The sequence below is a fragment of the Dasypus novemcinctus genome, chromosome 16 (genome assembly GCF_030445035.2).
Source record: "Dasypus novemcinctus isolate mDasNov1 chromosome 16, mDasNov1.1.hap2, whole genome shotgun sequence".
Taxonomy (NCBI): Eukaryota; Metazoa; Chordata; class Mammalia; order Cingulata; family Dasypodidae; genus Dasypus; species Dasypus novemcinctus.
In genome coordinates this window covers 75,419,677-75,437,119 of record NC_080688.1, presented here as the reverse complement: position 1 = coordinate 75,437,119, position 17,443 = coordinate 75,419,677, and the positions used below count along the sequence as shown (strand labels likewise).

The following is a 17,443-nucleotide window of genomic DNA, read 5'->3' as shown; positions in this document are numbered from 1 at the left end:
TGAAACATTTAATTAAGTGTTTGGATTTTCAAAACTGGAATTCAAGCAAGAAACCACAGCTGGAGACACAGATTTGGAAGTTATCTGCACAAACATATGATAAGTGAAGCTATGAGAGTGGCTGAAATTTCCCAGAGACAGTTTCCTGGCAATCATGAGAAAACCCAGGAGAGAGAGTATTCAACACTCAAGTAGAAAATGCTTTTAGAAATAACTGCCAATAGTGTGGGATACTGCAGTGAGGCCAGGCGAAAGAAGGGTTGGAAAACGAGAGGAGGACTGGAATACAAGCCAGAGGTCGTCAAATGAGGAGTAAATAGGATGTGAAGTGGAGGCAGCAAGATACTGGCTTGGTTGTCTGAAGGGAGGAGAGAGAAAAGAGAGTGTAGAAGATGTGAAGGTTAGGTTTTTAAACAGAAGCGGAGTTTTCTGAGGGGGAAGAAGCAAAGAATGGGAATAAGTGTATGTAAATCTGTAGTGGGCTGATGGAAGTAGAAGGGGTTGCAGGTGGAATAAGCAAGTGGTAGAACTCAAGCACTGGTGTTCTGATTGAAGCTCAACACTCTCCATTTCCCTAACTTATAAAGACATTTCCTTCCTGCCTGCCCCCTCCTTGGCCCCACCCCCATCCCACAGTTCTTTTAGGAAGCAGAGTGAGCAGACTGAAACTGTAATCTAATCTGATGTGCCTCATTCCAAAGGGCAGGGTCTCAACTGCTTCAAAGTTAATCCTAAAATTCTCCTTAGCCGAACATTTCCTCTACGATGAATGGTTCCAGCTAACCTTAGGGTACACGCCATGCACACACGTGCAGTGCAGGGGGGTCTCTGAGCCAGAATGTCAAAGCAAAGAGGTTTCTCCTCAGTGTCACACTTCACCCCACCAACCCCCTTTCACAGTCTCATCTTACAGTCTAGATCCAGTAATTGTCAGGTGTGCAAAATAAAGACAGTTTAAAAGAAAAAAGGGAAAAGAAAATATCTTCAAACATTCGGGATAGTTACAAAAATCTCACATGTTTAAGAAATGAAAAGGACTGAACTCCTAGATAATTAATAAGGCTTGCTCCTGTTTTAATATTTATGAAATCCACTTTGGGGATCAAGTAAAGAATTTTCCTAGAATCATCACATCAAATTATAGAGGAATTACCAGTATGTATTTATATAGTAAGTTTACAGTATTCACTTAAGAACTACCTAGTATTAACAACAAATACTCTAAGGTGCAAGGGAAGCCCAGAGTTGAGACGATTTAATAAGCAATGTGCTACCAACACCAAATATATTCTATAAGGAATGAATTTTTATATGAACACTGAATTAACTGTAATTAGGCCAAACACAATAAAAATGCTGAATAGAACAAACTTTTCAAGGATCCAGTATATACTAATTACAAACCAATGCTGATGCACTCCTCATACAGGTTTCCTCAGGATAACTATTTTGTTCTATTGGCTTAAGTTAAAGTAATAAATGTTTCTTTAAAAATACAATGTACCTGAACACACTAATTCATCTTAGTATAACAAAAAAGTGGAACAATCTGGTATTATGTGCTTCAAGATGTGAGAGAGGGAAGTGGACATGGCTCAACTGATAGAGCATCCGTCTTACCATATGGAGGGTCCAGGGTTTATTCCCAGGGCCTCCTGACCTACGTGGTGAGTTGGCCAGTACACAAGGAGTGCCATGCCATGCAGGGGTGCCCCCATGTAGGAGTGCCCCACGCACAAGGAGTGCGCCCCGCAAGGAGAGCCACCACATGTGAAAAAAAGTGCATCCTGCCCAGGAATGGCACCACACACATGAAGAGCTGATGCAGCAAGATGACAAAACGAAAAAAAGAGACACAATTTCCCAGTGCCACTGGATAATGCAAGTGGATGCAGAAGAACACATAGCAAATGGACACAGAAAGCAGACAATGAGGGGAGGGGGGGGAGAGAAATAAAAAATGAAACTTAAAAAAAAAAAAAGTGAGAGAAAAAGAACACAGCACCCACTTATGACACAGTCTTAACTAAAAAACAAACAAACTGAATCTACTTAAAATTCTAGGAATTCTCAGATAAAGAGGAACAAGCTTTTGACAATAGGAAGCATATACCAAATAGAGAAATGTGGGGACAATTTCTTTTAGCAAATCAAGAGCACATTGAAAAATATAATAAAAGGAAGGGGACTGCTATAGACTAAAAGAGATTTAAGTTACAAAGTGACTAAATTTAATACAAGGACTGTGGATACTAAGCAGAAAAAAATAACTTTGAGGCAATTGGAAAATCTGAAAACAATAATCTTAAAAATAATTTTGCTCATTTTATTAAGTCTAATAATTGGTATTGGGGGGAAAATCCTCATCAGTTGGAGATGTGTACTTAGTAATCAAGAGTGAAATATCATATTTCTGGGACTTGCTTTAAAAATACTACAGCCAGCATGACCTAGGGTGGGGGAACTAGATGAGGCAAGACTGGCATCATATTGATAACTATTGAAGCCAGATGATGGATATGTGGGGATTCATCACTATTTTGTTTTTATGTGTGTGTATTTGAAATTTTCCATAAAAAATAGTTTTAAAAAAGAGCAAGAATATATTTAATCCAACTCAAGATTTTTCAGTCATTTCAGACTGAGGGCTTTTTTTCCTATTTATCTCCCAAATAGGTTAAGGATAAAGTCCGCCCCTTTCTCACTACAACTCAAGAAAGAATCACAGAATTCACGCGCATATATCATTAGCACTCTTTAAAACATCCACCTCCTTTCTTTCCTCCCTTCTTTCTTAACGTCATAGGGCTAAGAGATAAACTCAATCATCTTTAACTTTCGTTTATTGTAGTTCTCATTTTCTTCAGCTATTCACATGAAATTGGTGCATAACTTACTGCCATAGCCTTGGGGCACACAAGTGAGGCAAACATTAGCAAAATCAAAGAACAAGACCCAAAGGATTTAGAAATAACACAACGCAATCTCTCATTTTATAGAAAAAGAAACTACAGCTCAGAGACTGAATGACTTTAGAGGTCACACAGCTAATGACCGACAGAGCCTCGTCTATGAGCCCGTAGGTCAAGGGCATTGCTCACGCCAACACAGTGGCTTGCACAGTTTTCTTACCTTCCCGTGCTCCTTCCTCACGTGGGATATGTAAACATCTCTCTGTGTGAACAGGCGGTCACACTCCCAACACGTCCACCCAGGACTTGCCACTTTCTTGGGTTCCACTGATTTTTTCACAGGAGATGGAGATTTCTTTTCCAATTTCTCTTTCCCATTCATGGATTTGGTGTCCTCTTTGTTTTGATTTGCTGAATTCTGCGTTGCAGGCTTAATGCTCAAAGGCAAGTTTATACCCAAGTTTGGAGGCCCTTCAATACTTTTCAATGTTCCATGCATAGACTATATTACAAAAAGAAAACAAATACCCGTCACGAGTCACACCACCAAAAGAAAGTACATGTAGACTATTTTAAAACCTTCAAGACTTTTTAGCAGGTTTTACATTCATTTAGAAATATTTCTTAATGCAAAAAAAAAAAAAACCTAAAAAAAAATACATTAAAAAAAGAGATAAAAGAGCAGTAACATTAACAACCACTTTAAGTTATATATTAAGTTATAAATAAGCTTTAAAGCTTATTTATTAAAAGTCTTTTTAAAATTCTTTAGACTCCACATTGAATCTAAATTAATCCTGGCACCCTATCCTCTCCCAATATCCCAGGAGGGAGTGCTCCCGACAACAGATCATTTCCACAGCAGAATAGTTTTACTCTCAAGTTTACCCAGAAATGTTTAAGTGAACAGGCTAACACACTGTGGTATTCGAAATCGTTAGCTAGCCAGCCTACTTTAACCAACACCTAACATCAATGTGTTAGTAGCAGATCCTCCTTCCTCCCTCTCATACCATTCTCATTCCTGAAATACTTTTAGCATTTTGGGGTTTTGTTTGTTTTTTGTTCCTTTTTTAATCTCCCAAACCCTAACCCAACCCATCCCTTCCTACAGATATGTGAACTACACATAGCCAACATTCCAAAAGACTTTGTAAAATGCTTCACTATTTATTCCTGTAAACATAATGCCATAATAGCCATTTTCACATTAAATTCACAGGATCTCAAATTCGACTGGGGTAAATGGTGCAGTTTGATTCTAAAGATGAGCTCACTTTTTGTTTACTTGTTTGAGAAGTACTGAGTCAAAAAAAAAATTTTTGTGCCTCAATTTAAAATGTATTTTTGAATTGGGCCAGCTTTTCTCATCAACATTCCCACTTGAATGTAGTACCCGTCAATTCCTGAACCTAAAGAAAAGCACAAAAGCTTTCCCCAACGTGCCTTTTAAGCACACCTAGGTTTAACCTAGGTTTCCCAGGGCAGAGGCTCCCGCACATAGATCTAGCTCCGCGTTCCTTCTGGAGCTTTCAAGGAAGAAGCTCGTCCTTTAGCAGATGCTTCATCACATCATCTCCAAGAATGGTCTTCTCTAAATGGTACCAAGAGCAGCCAACTTCCTTCTATACCATCTTTCCCCAGGAGGGAAAAGGGGTGCTATAACCTTCTCATTGCAAGACGGGTCGAGTGTACCCAAACAGATGGTCAGACTGGTTCCTAGCAGGGGCTTGAGGCTAAACATCTAACCACGCTCATTTGCAAAGAGAAAATATGAGGCAAGACGTGATCTCTTTATACCCAAACCTGTGCATGTGCTTCTTTTCCAAACGTGGGGCAGATTTTATGTTTGAATGGCCTTCTTGAAACAGAAGCCAAGGTTTTATTTATATTTTTAACCATAGAAAACCCAAAGAAAACAAAACTCAAAATCTTGTAATCGGGGTGGGGACGGTGGGGTTGAATGGGACCTCATATTTTTTTAATGTAATTTTTAAAAATAAATAAATAATTTTTTAAAAAATCTTGTAATCAACTTTTCGTAAGTGTCTAGGCAAATTCACGTTTACTAACTTTAAAACTTGATGAGAAAGTATTAAGAAGAAGTTTTAAAGGACTATAGAAATTACAGAAAAGAAGTAAAAAATTCTGCTATGGCAAAGGAGAGAAATAGTCTGTACGCTAAAATGAGAATTTCTAATTTATTCATTTTATTTACATATTGTAAATAAAAATAAGATTACTTATTAAAAAACGTTTTTACCAAAAAAACACAACTTAATTCTTATAAGTAATTTTTCCTTAGCTCCTGTAACAATAAAAGCTTGAACTATTGCTTGTAACTTGAAAGTTTATTTTAAATGTAAATGCCAACATGAAGTACAGGAGTCCTATCCAGGAAATAAACCTGTATTTTGGTAGAACAAGGAAATGAGACAAATTTGATTAAATTTGACAAAGATCTAAATGAACATGTATGTTGGAGAAACACTGTTCCTGTTCTCTTTCCTCGTAATTCCTTCCTAAGGAAAAACTGCACAAACATAGGTATTGGGCAACATAATTTACTAAGAGCTAGACACACATATTAAAATAAGTTAAAAAAAAAAAAAAGTGCCTCTAAAACTTTCTTACCCATTCCCAAACACATAAATGCAGGGTAATATTTAAAAATGTATAGAACATACTTGAAACGAGAATATAAGTGAATATTCCCACTCTCTTGTATCATGTAGTCTTGTAATGGTTCGGATGAATAAAAACAATTCTTCCCTTCTTGCGGCCACAGGATTTCTACCACTCCTCTTCAGTCTCTATTCTTGGAACCTTGTATTCCTCCAAATTCACTATTAACACAAGGAAGACCCTAACCACAAAGTAGATGACCCCAGTTGCAGATGTAAAGATGAGTTCCGGAAAGCAAATACCTTAAAAGCCTCTTAAGAAGCAATGTTTTTTTTTTTTGCCCATGTATAGTATGTTAAAGTATTTTGGTCTAATTCCAATATCCTGACATTTTTATTAGCAGTGTTTACTTGTTCCTAATCATTTATCAAATATTAACTTTTAAGATAATTTCATAATTTTAGCTAAAACTTTTAAAATATCTTAAGAGGATTTTACTGTACTTAAAAGTGATAAACTGATCTCCCATGCATGTTATCCACCCTAATAGGCTACACCATCACTATCTTCACCTTGGTTGTATGAGTAGAATCTCTGACTTTAGTTCACTGGAATGTGGCAATTATACCGTAAGAACTCAGGTAAGTTCAAGAAAGGAAACTTCAAGAATGAAAAATCTGTTCGTTTGACCAACATGAGACTAGAATAACTAGAGATTTTACCTGTTTTTTAAACTGACCTTTAAAGTTTAAACTGACCTGTAAAATGTAATAAAAAGAGAAAAAAAGGGAAATATTGGGTCTGTTGTTTCTCTTTTTAAAATGCAAACCATTTTCATGTCTGGGGGCCAATGGGTATTATCTCTTAATTACACAAGAAATAAAACCACTTAATCCATGACACTGATCAGCTAAAAGAATAGGACTAAGCACTGGCCTTAGTAAGCTTAAAAGGTTATAAACAGACTTAGATGGCCTTTTGAGGGTGAGTACATTTATTTTATTCATTTAAGTACATTAAAGTAACATTTACCAGGTGCCAGGCACTGTACTATATCCTGAACATTTAATAGTTAATTTACATACAACATTTATAGGGAAAAAGACAAAGAATTTCTAGGGACATCAATTTCAATGAAAATTTAAGTAATTCCAATGGAAACCCCTCCATTTTTATAAATACACTAATATTTATACTAATTAGCATAATTAATCAGGGCCTGTCTATTTCTAAATCCTATCATCGAGTTCTCGAAAAAATAAAATTCACAGTCATCCTTTTCACGTGTAGAAAAAAAAAGAACTCTAATATTTATTTTTCTTTTAAAATAGGGCATGCATTTGTTATTTTCCATTAATCCTTCATGCTGTGTGGATCAGGACTCCTGAATAATTAAAAAGCATCCCTCGTGTCAAGTGAACACATGCGGGTAGCATTTAAGTTGCTCCTTGACAACGAATGGCCTCCATCCATCCCTTCCCTCAAAAGCACAGCATGCTTTAGAGTATCTGTCAGCTCAGCCTCGATTCATGACCAATGAATGTATCTGCAATTCATTTAAAGGAGATGAGAGATGCACACACACCTTGATATGGTCCATCATAAGTTGCTTCTGTGCATATAAAAGAGAACAGTCTGGACACTTGAAAACAGACACCTTCTGGTTTTCAATGTGTTGGTCAAAGTGGCGATACAGCAAGGTTTGCAGGGTAAACACAGTGTCACACATGGAACATTTATATATTATTCTAAAATAGAAGAAGTTCAATAAAATAACGTCAGTCAGCCTGATCTCTTAAGTCAAAGGAACTGCTACTTTACATCTTAAGAATTCAGGAGGCAGAAGCACATTAAGAACACACAAACACAATAAAAAGAACAAAACAGTCTGGCTCTGAAACAGTCATCGTTTGGGGTAAGAAGGCATTCAGCTATATATGCTGAGGAGTCTAAATTAACACAACCACTTTACTATTCACAGTTACAACACATTTATTTCTACAAGGTCTTGACAAGTTAGTTACTTTAACACAAAGCAAAAGCACCTTGGTTTGGTTGTTTTTTGTTTTTTTAGGTTTGTTTTAAGATCACAAGAGGCTTTACAGGACTTCACAATACAGCTCAATAGTAACCTGAGAAACTTGAGAAAGATTGTGATTTCTTCCAAATATTGATACTGAACTAATTTGACCTACTTGACTCTAATGTCTGAATAAGGCAAATTTTCTTTGCGTTAACAGCAATTTTATATTTGCAATGTCAACATTTCTGTATCTTTTCTTAATACAAAGAGGTCTCCACCAGTGAGTAATTATACTGAAGAGACAGAAGAGAAAATCCACACTACTGTTACTTCAACACTTGAAGACTTACTGGGCTCCAAACAGTTTATAAAACTTGCTGCCCACTATAAAGCATGAGCCCTTGTAGCAGTGACTACCAGGTAGCCTCCTTAAAGTAACATAGGAGATCTGAACCTTGTGAATCTCACTCCTCCTCCCCATCAACACCCACCATCAAAGCGTTGGCAAGAAGTGTGTGGAGGAGTTAAAATCCCAAGGCTCCCCTGCCACCAGCCTCCGCCTCAAATGGATTGGATGAGTCACTTGTGAACAAATCTGCCCACTGTAGGTCCCTTTTCTTCAAAACTGTTCCAGAGGGGCCTGGTTCCAGAGGGGCCTGGTCCCCGAGGCAGGGCCTGTGGTAAGCTGTATCCCCTTTGAAGAACTCTGACAATAGGTACCAAGAATTCAAGAAAGCAGCTAGCTTAGGGAAATGTCAGAGAAAACTAACTGAATGTGAAGGTGAGAGATAAAAAAAGAAAAGTTGAGGTTTCACAGGATATTTCTAGAGCAGAGCTAAAGAGAGGGACACAACTCAAAAAACACTCTTACTCCTCTCTGGGTTTTCTTAAGACGGTTCTCAAATAACCTTTAACCCTCTCTATGTATTCTGTGTCAAATAGTTAAATTTGATTTTTCTTTCTTTTCCCACTTAAGATTCATAAATTGAATGGGAGTGAAAACCTCAACATTAACCGTTACAGGTGTGACCAAGATACTCATTTCATCAGGGTCTGCAATAGCTTAAAAAGTTGTAAACAACCCAAATGTCCAATATAAGTGATTACATAATGGCAATTATATAAAGTTCTTTTAAAAAGACACTGCAGGGGAGTGGGTACAGCTCAGTGGTTGAGCACCTGCTTCCCATGTACGAGATCCCAGGTACAATCTCCAGTACCTCCAAAAATAAAAACAAAAATAAAATAAAAAGATATTGTAAATATACACCAATGGCAAGAAAAGATTTCCAAGAAAATTAAAACAAAAGATAACAAGACAAATATATGATATGACTATATTTTAAGAACCTAGAAAAGAAACACAAGGTATTTAACAGTCATCATCTTGGCTAGATAATTTATGTGTTCTTTCTATTATGACTTATCTGTTATTTCCTGACATTTCTGTAATTAGCATATAATAATAAAAAGCCTCAAAAAAATGAACTGAAGTTTACCAGCTAAACTAAGAGTTTTCTCAGGGTTCTACTCTTAGAATAAAAAATAACTATTTCATTAAAAATGGCACAATTCATTTTATTCATGCTACATTCCCCTTTGGGAAAGTGCTATTTGATTTCTCTTATACTTAACAAAAATAAATTAAAATAAGAGATCATCTATTTACTTTAGCATTTTGGTAAAGTACTTTCTGCCCTGAAAAAACATCATGGTAACAAGAATTGAAGGAAAGCTTTCTGCAACGTCAAACATTTGACCTCTAGGACAAGAGGAGAAAGTATCTTTAAAAAGCTCAATTTCCTTTAACCATCTCTATACCTTAAAACACACACATACAAATGTAAATTATGTAATCTTTTGCTCTTTTTATCATAATGCATTCAATTGTGATAATATTTCTTCATCACACATTTCTCCATTAAAAAAGTAATCTCACAATTTAATAATGTGTCAATAGTTTAATTTTTAGAAAAATGTACTTCTATCAAATGCTATTTCCCCAACGCTTTATTAAAATAATCAGGTTACAAAATAACATGGTATTATCAACTACTGTTCTAGACACAAAAGAATCAATCTCAGGGAGTGAATGTAGCTCAAGTGATTGAGCACCTGCTTCCCATAAACAAGGTCCTGGGTTCGAAACAAACATGAAAAACCAACTCTCATTGGGGAGCAGATATAGCTCAGTGATTGAGCGCCTGCTTCCCACGTATGAGGGTCCTGGGTGCAATCCCCAGTACCTCCTAAAAAAAAAAGAGTATCTCAGGATGGGAAAGAAAGCAGCCATTTATCTTATCCCTTTAAGACAGGTATGCAAGTCATTCTTTGTATGAATGTTCAATATATACGTAAAAGAGGAAGGATATATTTTTAAAGCATTAAAAGAGATTCTTTATTTGGCTATTATAAGTTTAAAATTTTTATTTTAAAGAAATGCTAAGTGAAATAAACATGTCCTAAATAGTCTATTTTGGGTTTAATGTTTCTGAACATAATCAAATATTTTCCCATTAACCCAATTTACCAAAGCTGAGCAAAATTCCTTTCCTGAGAATAAGAGTAATAGTCCAATTGACTTGATTTTAGTTTCTAACATTTATGACAGAAAACAGGATTTAAGATAACACACTCAAATTCTAAACTTTTTTTGCAATAAAAGGCTGGCACGTGCTTTTCCTCAAAATGCGTTGTAGCTAATTTCATTGCTCTTTCTTCTTTCATAAGACAATAAAAACTGACCAAGGGGTCATCTGATGGGAAAACTTTCAAACTGACATAACAAGTCCCACAGAACCACAAGTCTTGCGGGAGAAGATAATTTAATCCTAAAGCGTCACTTTCTGACAGAATATCAAACGACAGTCCTTCATTCTTCACCAGGCTCTGGGTTCTTCCTGGGCTCCTGTGGTGACCTGAGGATTTCAGACCATCATTTCTTTATGTAAAAACTTAATGTAGGAATGGCTGAATCAGATGCTAGCAAAGAATCCGTACTTGAATTTCACTTGAGATTCAAGAAAAACCACAACATGTAGGACAACCCAGCATGTTGGTTTTATGCTATTTCACAACTGGCCTGTAAACCTTACCTGTGAAACAGAAGGGTTATCTGACAGAGACATGAAGATCAGCCACCATGAACCTCACTCTAAATGTGAGGATCTCACACAGATTTGCTTAACTCATGATCAGTAAGCAGCAGGTGGGGATTTGAACCTAAACCCTCAAGCTCCAAGCTCCTTATCTTGATGATGCCCAACCACTACTTACATACGCAAAATTATCTAAGAACCCAGCTTTTCCCCTTTGCTTTTGAACGTTACATTTCTAAGTACAAAAGTTAATGTGATCATTATTAGAAAACACAGAAATTAAGAAAAAGACTACCTATAATCTCAACACTCAGAAACAACCTCACTGTAATACATTTATGCTTCCTTACAATGTATTCTATGCTTATTAATAGCATAAGAATTGAGAATAGCACAATGCAATTTAGATTTGACAATCACCTTATATACACATATTTGTATACTATAAACTCTTATCTTAACATTTAAATATTTACTCTATCTTCAAGAAAGGAATACATACTTTATTTTTAAATGATAATCACATAGATATTTATATATAACTTACAGATATCTACTCATATATGTACGGAACCGTGAAATAGCCAAGAAACAACCAGGAGAAAACCTAGGGATACTGGTAAAATGAAGACTCATCTGTTCTATTTTTTGGTACCTTTTGATTTACCTCCAATAAATACTATTCAAAGGAATTGTATTTTTAAAAAGGGAAAGGTAATAAATAGTCATGAAGAAAATCATATGTGAAATGTATGGCCAAACCATTTTTCTTTGTAAGGTTTTATGTATTATACTACAAACCAAGTCAACAGTTAAAAAAAATAATTTGTACAATGTAGAGTAACGAAACTTTAATTACAATGAATACTATTTCCTTAAAGGTTTTTCTTAAGTAGTTATTAAGACTAAAAATCTCTTAAGAAGTTTGACTTTTTTGATATTTTCACTATCAACCAGATGAAGGAAATTCTTACCATCATTTAGCTATAATCTACACTCACGAGGATGGAAATCCTCCCACTCCTCTCTCCCTGAGCCTCTAGCTGACCTTTAAGGATGCACTGTGCCTGGAATCGAAGCACAGGACACTGCCACTCTGCTCAGAAGCCAAACTATGACGTCAGGGATGTTTTCAGTCAGCACTGAGAAAAAATATGTTTAGAAACCATAGACTTTGTTTTCTCTTAAACTCAATTCTTCATTTAATAACACCAACATTCTGTTCCACAAGCCTTGGTAGAGCTTAAAACTAATATATTAGAAGCAAAATCTAACTGTCTGTATGTTCACACTGTCACTCTGATGGCCTAGCCCGAACTCTTCCAAGCCCCAGGGCAGAAGGCAGACAACTGGTGTGTCACTCTTCATTAGGATGGGAAGGACAGCTAAGGACAGTGAGGCTGTTGAGGGGCAGCACAACACAAATGGGTGCCACTACTTCTGCCTCCAAGTTCTGTATTTCTTTCTCTTACAGGATTCTTTCTGTGGTTGGAAGAGGGGACAAATCCAGTGTTGAACAGTCACCTTCTTTCTTCCAAGCTGCCCAAGGAAAGGTAGGCTAGCAGAATGAAATATTAGCCCAATTAGGTGGCGCTGTTGGCTTTGACTACTGAGAATTTCAAATCGGAAATGCAATTCTGAGATAAAATTATGGAAGTCAATTGATTTCCATTTACTATTAAGTGCTTTTTCACTCAAACAGAAAATGTATTTATTTGAAAGCTTCTTTTAAAAACTGATCATAGTTGATTGACAATTCATTGACAAATTATTAGTATCTGAGGGAAGGGAACATGTCCCAACCTTTCTTTTATATTCACCCATATCACAACACTTAACACAAAACCCACTAAATTTAATTTTTCACTCAAAGTTCTTAATATTCTCCGTGGAAGAAAACATCTCACCCAATTTAATGAAAACTGAAATTGCCACAACTCTAAATTTCGGTAGCAAAAAATGAAACATAAGGGACAAACAGCAAGATGGCGACAGAGTAAGGAACTCCTGGAGTCAGCTCATGCTACAGGGCAGTTAGCAAACAGAGCTATCTAAAGAACCTGTTTGAGGGCTCCAGGACACTAGAAGAGCATCCTGCAATATCCTTGAAGGAATGGAAGGAAGAGACTGCCCATCTGCAGAGAAGACTCATAAGTAGAGCACTTCAGACAGGCCTTGGAGGCTGATGCCTATCCTCTACTGGAAGCACAAGCCAAATCAGGAGCTATTCCGTAGCTAGAACTGGAAGCTCCACTTCCTAAAAATGGGGCAGGAAAAGACGGTTGGCCATGGACTTTAGCTACTGATTAGTCAATTCAGCTGGCTAAAGTAAACCCTAAGAACAGCTGAAGTTTGAATGTGCTCAAGTAGGAAAGAGGCAGACACCATTTTTACTCTGACCCCAGCATGAGGGGAAGCCAGGCTGACAGAAAATCACAGTGACTGCAGACCAGCTAGGCCTGCAGCCCTAGCTTAGGCTTCAGCCCCACCTCCAGCAGGAACCTGGTGGGCCCTGAACCATCCTCTCTGGGTAACTGCAGATACATTCAGCTGACACAGACTGAACAACTGGAAGTCAACTGGGACAACTGTGGGCATTTTGGACCTGCATGGCATCGATTGCTGCCCACCCCAGACAGAGGAGAAGGGGACATGAAGCTTCATCAGTCTCTCTGGGCAACTACAGTCTAGGTCTGCACGACTTTAATTATTACACTCCGCTGTGGCTCTGTCCCTACCTTGGGCAAAGAAGAAAGCTGGGAGAAGCTTCATCAGTCCCTGGAGCAATGCAGGCACCTTGAACCTCTACAGCTTACAGCAAAACTACATCCTTGGCTCCCACTACATAACCAGCAAGGGAGAAAAGGGCAACAAAGCCCTAAATTAAAGAAACTGCACCCAGAATAAATATATCTGTTAAGCCAGATGCCAAGACACCAACAAAAAATTATAATCCACACCAAGAAAAAGGAAGATATGGCCCAGTTAAAGAAACAAAATAAGACTCCAGATGACAAAGGAATTGAGACAACTAATCATAAATGTTAAACAAATCTCCTTTATATATTCAATGAGATGGCTGAAGAGATTAAAGATATTAAGAAAACACTGGATGCGCACAAAGAAGAATTTGAAAGCATACAAAGAAAAAAAGCAGATCTTAGTGGAATGAAAGGTCCAATAAATGAACTTAAAAATACACTGGAATCATATAATACAGATTTGAGGAGGCAAAGGAAGGGATTGGTGAGCTTGAAGAAATGGCCTCTAAAAATAAATATATAAAAGAACAGAAGAAGAAATGAATAGGAAAAAAATTAACAAGTTCTCAGGGAATTAAACAACAAGAGGTCTGCAAACATATATGTCATGGTGTCCCAGAAGGAAGAAAGGGAAAGGGAGCAGATGGGAATATTTGAAGAAAATTTTCCCAACTCTATTGAAGGACATAGATATCCATGTCCAAGAAGCACAACATACTCCCATCCGAAAAAATCTGAACAGACCAACACTGAGACGCATATTAATCAGAATGTCAAATGCCAAGGACAAAGAAAGAATTCTGAAAGCAGCAAGAGAAAAGCAATGCATAACATATAAAGGATATCCAGTAAGATTAAGTACCGATTTCTCATCAGAAACCATGGAGGCAAGAAGACAGTGGTATGATATATTTAAGATACTGCAAGAGAAAAACTTCCAACTAAGAATGTTATATCTGGTAAGATGGTCTTTCAAAAATGAGGATGAGTTTACAATATTTTTAGATAAACAGAAACTGAGAGAGTTTGTAACCAAGAGACCACCTTTGCAGGCAATACTAAAGGGTATGCTACAGTCTGAAAAGAAAACACAGGAGAGAGAGGCTTGGAATAGAGTCTAGAAATGAAGATTTTATCAGTAAAAGTAACTAAAAGTATCAAAAGAGTGAAAATAAAATATGACAGATAAAAACCAAATAATTTGGAAGAAATTTAACCAATGATGTAAAGCACTTATATTCAGAGAACTACAACTCATTGTTAAAAAAAATTTAAAAAGACCTAAACAATTGGAAGAAACATTCCATGCTTACAGATTGGAAGATGAGATATCATTAAGATGTCAATTCTACTTAAACTGATATGTAGATTCAATGCAATCCCAATAAATTTCCATCAGCATTTTAAAAATAAATGGAAAACATGATTATCAAATTTATTTGGCTCAACTGACAGAGTGTCCACCTACCACATGGGAGGTCCAGGGTTCAAACCCAGGGCCTCCTGACCCATGTACTAAGCTCACCCACGTGCAGTTCCGATGCGTGCAAGGAGTGCCATGCCATGCAGGGATGTCCCCCACATAGGGGAGCCCCATATACAAGGAATGCACCCCGTAAGGAGAGCCACCCTGTGCAAAAAATCGCAGCCCTCCCAGGAGTGGCACTGCACACATGGAGAGCTGACGCAGCAAGATGACGCAACAAAGAGACACAGATTTCCAGTGCTACTGACAAAAATGCACACAGACACAGAAGAACACACAGCGAATGGACACAGACAGCAGACAACTTGGGGGGGAGAGATAAATAAATAAACCCATAAAATGGGAGGAAATTTTTTTTTTTTTTAATTTGGAAGGGTAAGGGCTCCTGAATAGTCAGAAATATCTTCAAAAGGAAAAGTTAGGTTGGAGGACTTCTACATCTGGATTTTAAATCATATTACTTAGTTATAGTGGTAAAAACAGCATGGTACTGGCATAAAGACAGACACATAGACCAATGGAACTGAACTGATGGTTCAAAAACAGACCCTCACATCTATTGTCAAGTGATTTTTTTTTTAAGATTTATTTATTTAGTTATTTCTCTCCCCCCTCCCCGCCCCGGTTGTCTGTTCTCTGTGTCTATTCTCTGCGTCGTCTTCTTTGTCCGCTTCTGCTGTTGTCAGTGGCACAGGAATCTGTGTTTCTTTTTGTTGTGTCATCTTGTGTCAGCTCTCCGTGTGTGCGGCACCATTCCTGAGCAGGCTGCACTTTCTTTCATGCTGGGTGGCTCTCCTTATGGGGCGCACTCCTTGCACGTGGGGCTCCCCTACGCAGGGGACACCCCTGCATGACACGGCACTCCTTGTATGCATCAGCACTGCACATGGGCCAGCTCCACACGGGTCAAGGAGGCCCAGGGTTTGAACCATGGACCTCCCATGTGGTAGACGAACGCCCTAACCACTGGGCCAAGTCCACTTCCCATCAAGTGATTTTTGATAAGCCTGTCAAACCAAGCCAGTCTGGACAGAACAGGCCATTCAACAAATGGTGCTAGAGAACTGGATATCCATTGCCAAAAGAAGGAAAGAGAATCACTATCTTAAATCTTATATAAAAATTAACTCAAAATGGATCAAATACCTAAATATAAAAGCAAGAATCATAAAGCTTCTAGGAGAAAATGTAGGAAAGTATCTTCAAGACCTTGTGGTAGGTGGTGGATTCTTAAAGGAGAAAAGACGTGGACTGAGATAGACTACTGATGTTTAAAGTATGCAGAAGTTTTAATTAACTTTACTGTAAAAGTGTGGAAATGTATAGAATTGATGGTACTACATTACAGTTGAGTTATAGCTTGTTTATAAATGAGAATGTGGCAGAAAAGTGTAGTCTAGGGATATAAATGTCAACTGAAAGAAAGCTAGAGATAATCTAGGGACTAACACAGTAAACCCAGAGGTGGATAAGAACTGTGCTTGATGTCACAGATGCAAGAGTGTCCTTTGTGAGCTAGAGCAGACATACATCACTATTGTAGGGTAGTGTGAATGTGGGGAAGCATGGGAAAAATATAACTGGAGTGACCTATGGACTATGGCTAACAGTAATAATATAATATTCACGCATCTATGCTCAAGATGTACTGTGTTGATAATGGGGGAGTATGGAAAAGCTGTGCCAAACATACACTATAGACCTGTTAATAGTCTAATGATATTATCTCTTAATCTATAGCAAATGTTCTACCATGGTGTGGTGTGTTGATAGAGGGGTGTTGTTTGGAAATTCTTCAAATGTGCATGATTGTTTTGTAAGTTTACAACTTCTATCATAAATATATTTTTAAAAAATAATAATAATATGGGTTGGGGGAAAATACACCAAATGTAAGATAAGGACTATAGTTAGTAGCAAGATTTTGACAATAGTCTTTCATAATTTTAACAAATGTCTCAAAACAACACAAGGTATTGGTGGTAGGTTGATGTATGTGAACCCTGTATGATGTTACTCATGTTTGCTTTTTAAGTTCACAACTTTTACTATACAGCTATTGTTTATGTATGTTCATGTATAAATGATACTATAATAACAACAACAACAATAATAATAGGCTGGATTGGGGAAAAATACACCAAATATTAAGATACTTTGGTTAGTATTATAGCAATATTTTGAGGATGCTCTTTAATCCTTAGTTTAAAATGTTTCACAACAATGCAAGGTATTGGTGGTAGGGTGAGTTATGAGAGTCCTATATGATGCTATATATGTTTGTTTTGTAAGTTCATAACTATTACTTATCACTTATTGTTTATGTATATTTATGTATGAGTGATATACTTCAATAAATTAAAAATACATTTAAAAAAAACCCTAAGGAATTTTCAAAATTATCTAGCTATTAAAAATCTTAATGCTTCCCAATATATAAGTAAGGCATTCAGGAAACTCAGAACTGTAAAACTAAAACCTACTAAGTAGTAAAAATCCATAAACGAAAACAGAAATGATAATTATTTATTCTTTCT

The 17,443-nt window shown here is 37.0% G+C and overlaps 1 protein-coding gene across 27 annotated transcripts in view; it reads right to left on the bottom strand.

Moving 5' to 3' along the window:
• The window catches only part of ZNF532 (zinc finger protein 532), a 144,377-nt gene that overhangs the window by 32,430 nt on the left and 94,504 nt on the right, over positions 1 to 17,443 (bottom strand). For all 27 annotated transcript variants that reach the window (XR_011646003.1, XR_011646004.1, XR_011646005.1 and 24 more), the window contains 2 exons: positions 7,123 to 7,285; positions 3,133 to 3,414 (listed from right to left, as the gene is read on the bottom strand). Coding sequence is in view for 23 of the 27 variants with exons in the window: in XM_058277811.2 (XP_058133794.1) it covers positions 3,133 to 3,414; positions 7,123 to 7,285 (445 nt within the window). In the remaining 4 variants the exon portion in view is untranslated. The remainder of the gene's footprint in view (positions 1 to 3,132; positions 3,415 to 7,122; positions 7,286 to 17,443) is intronic.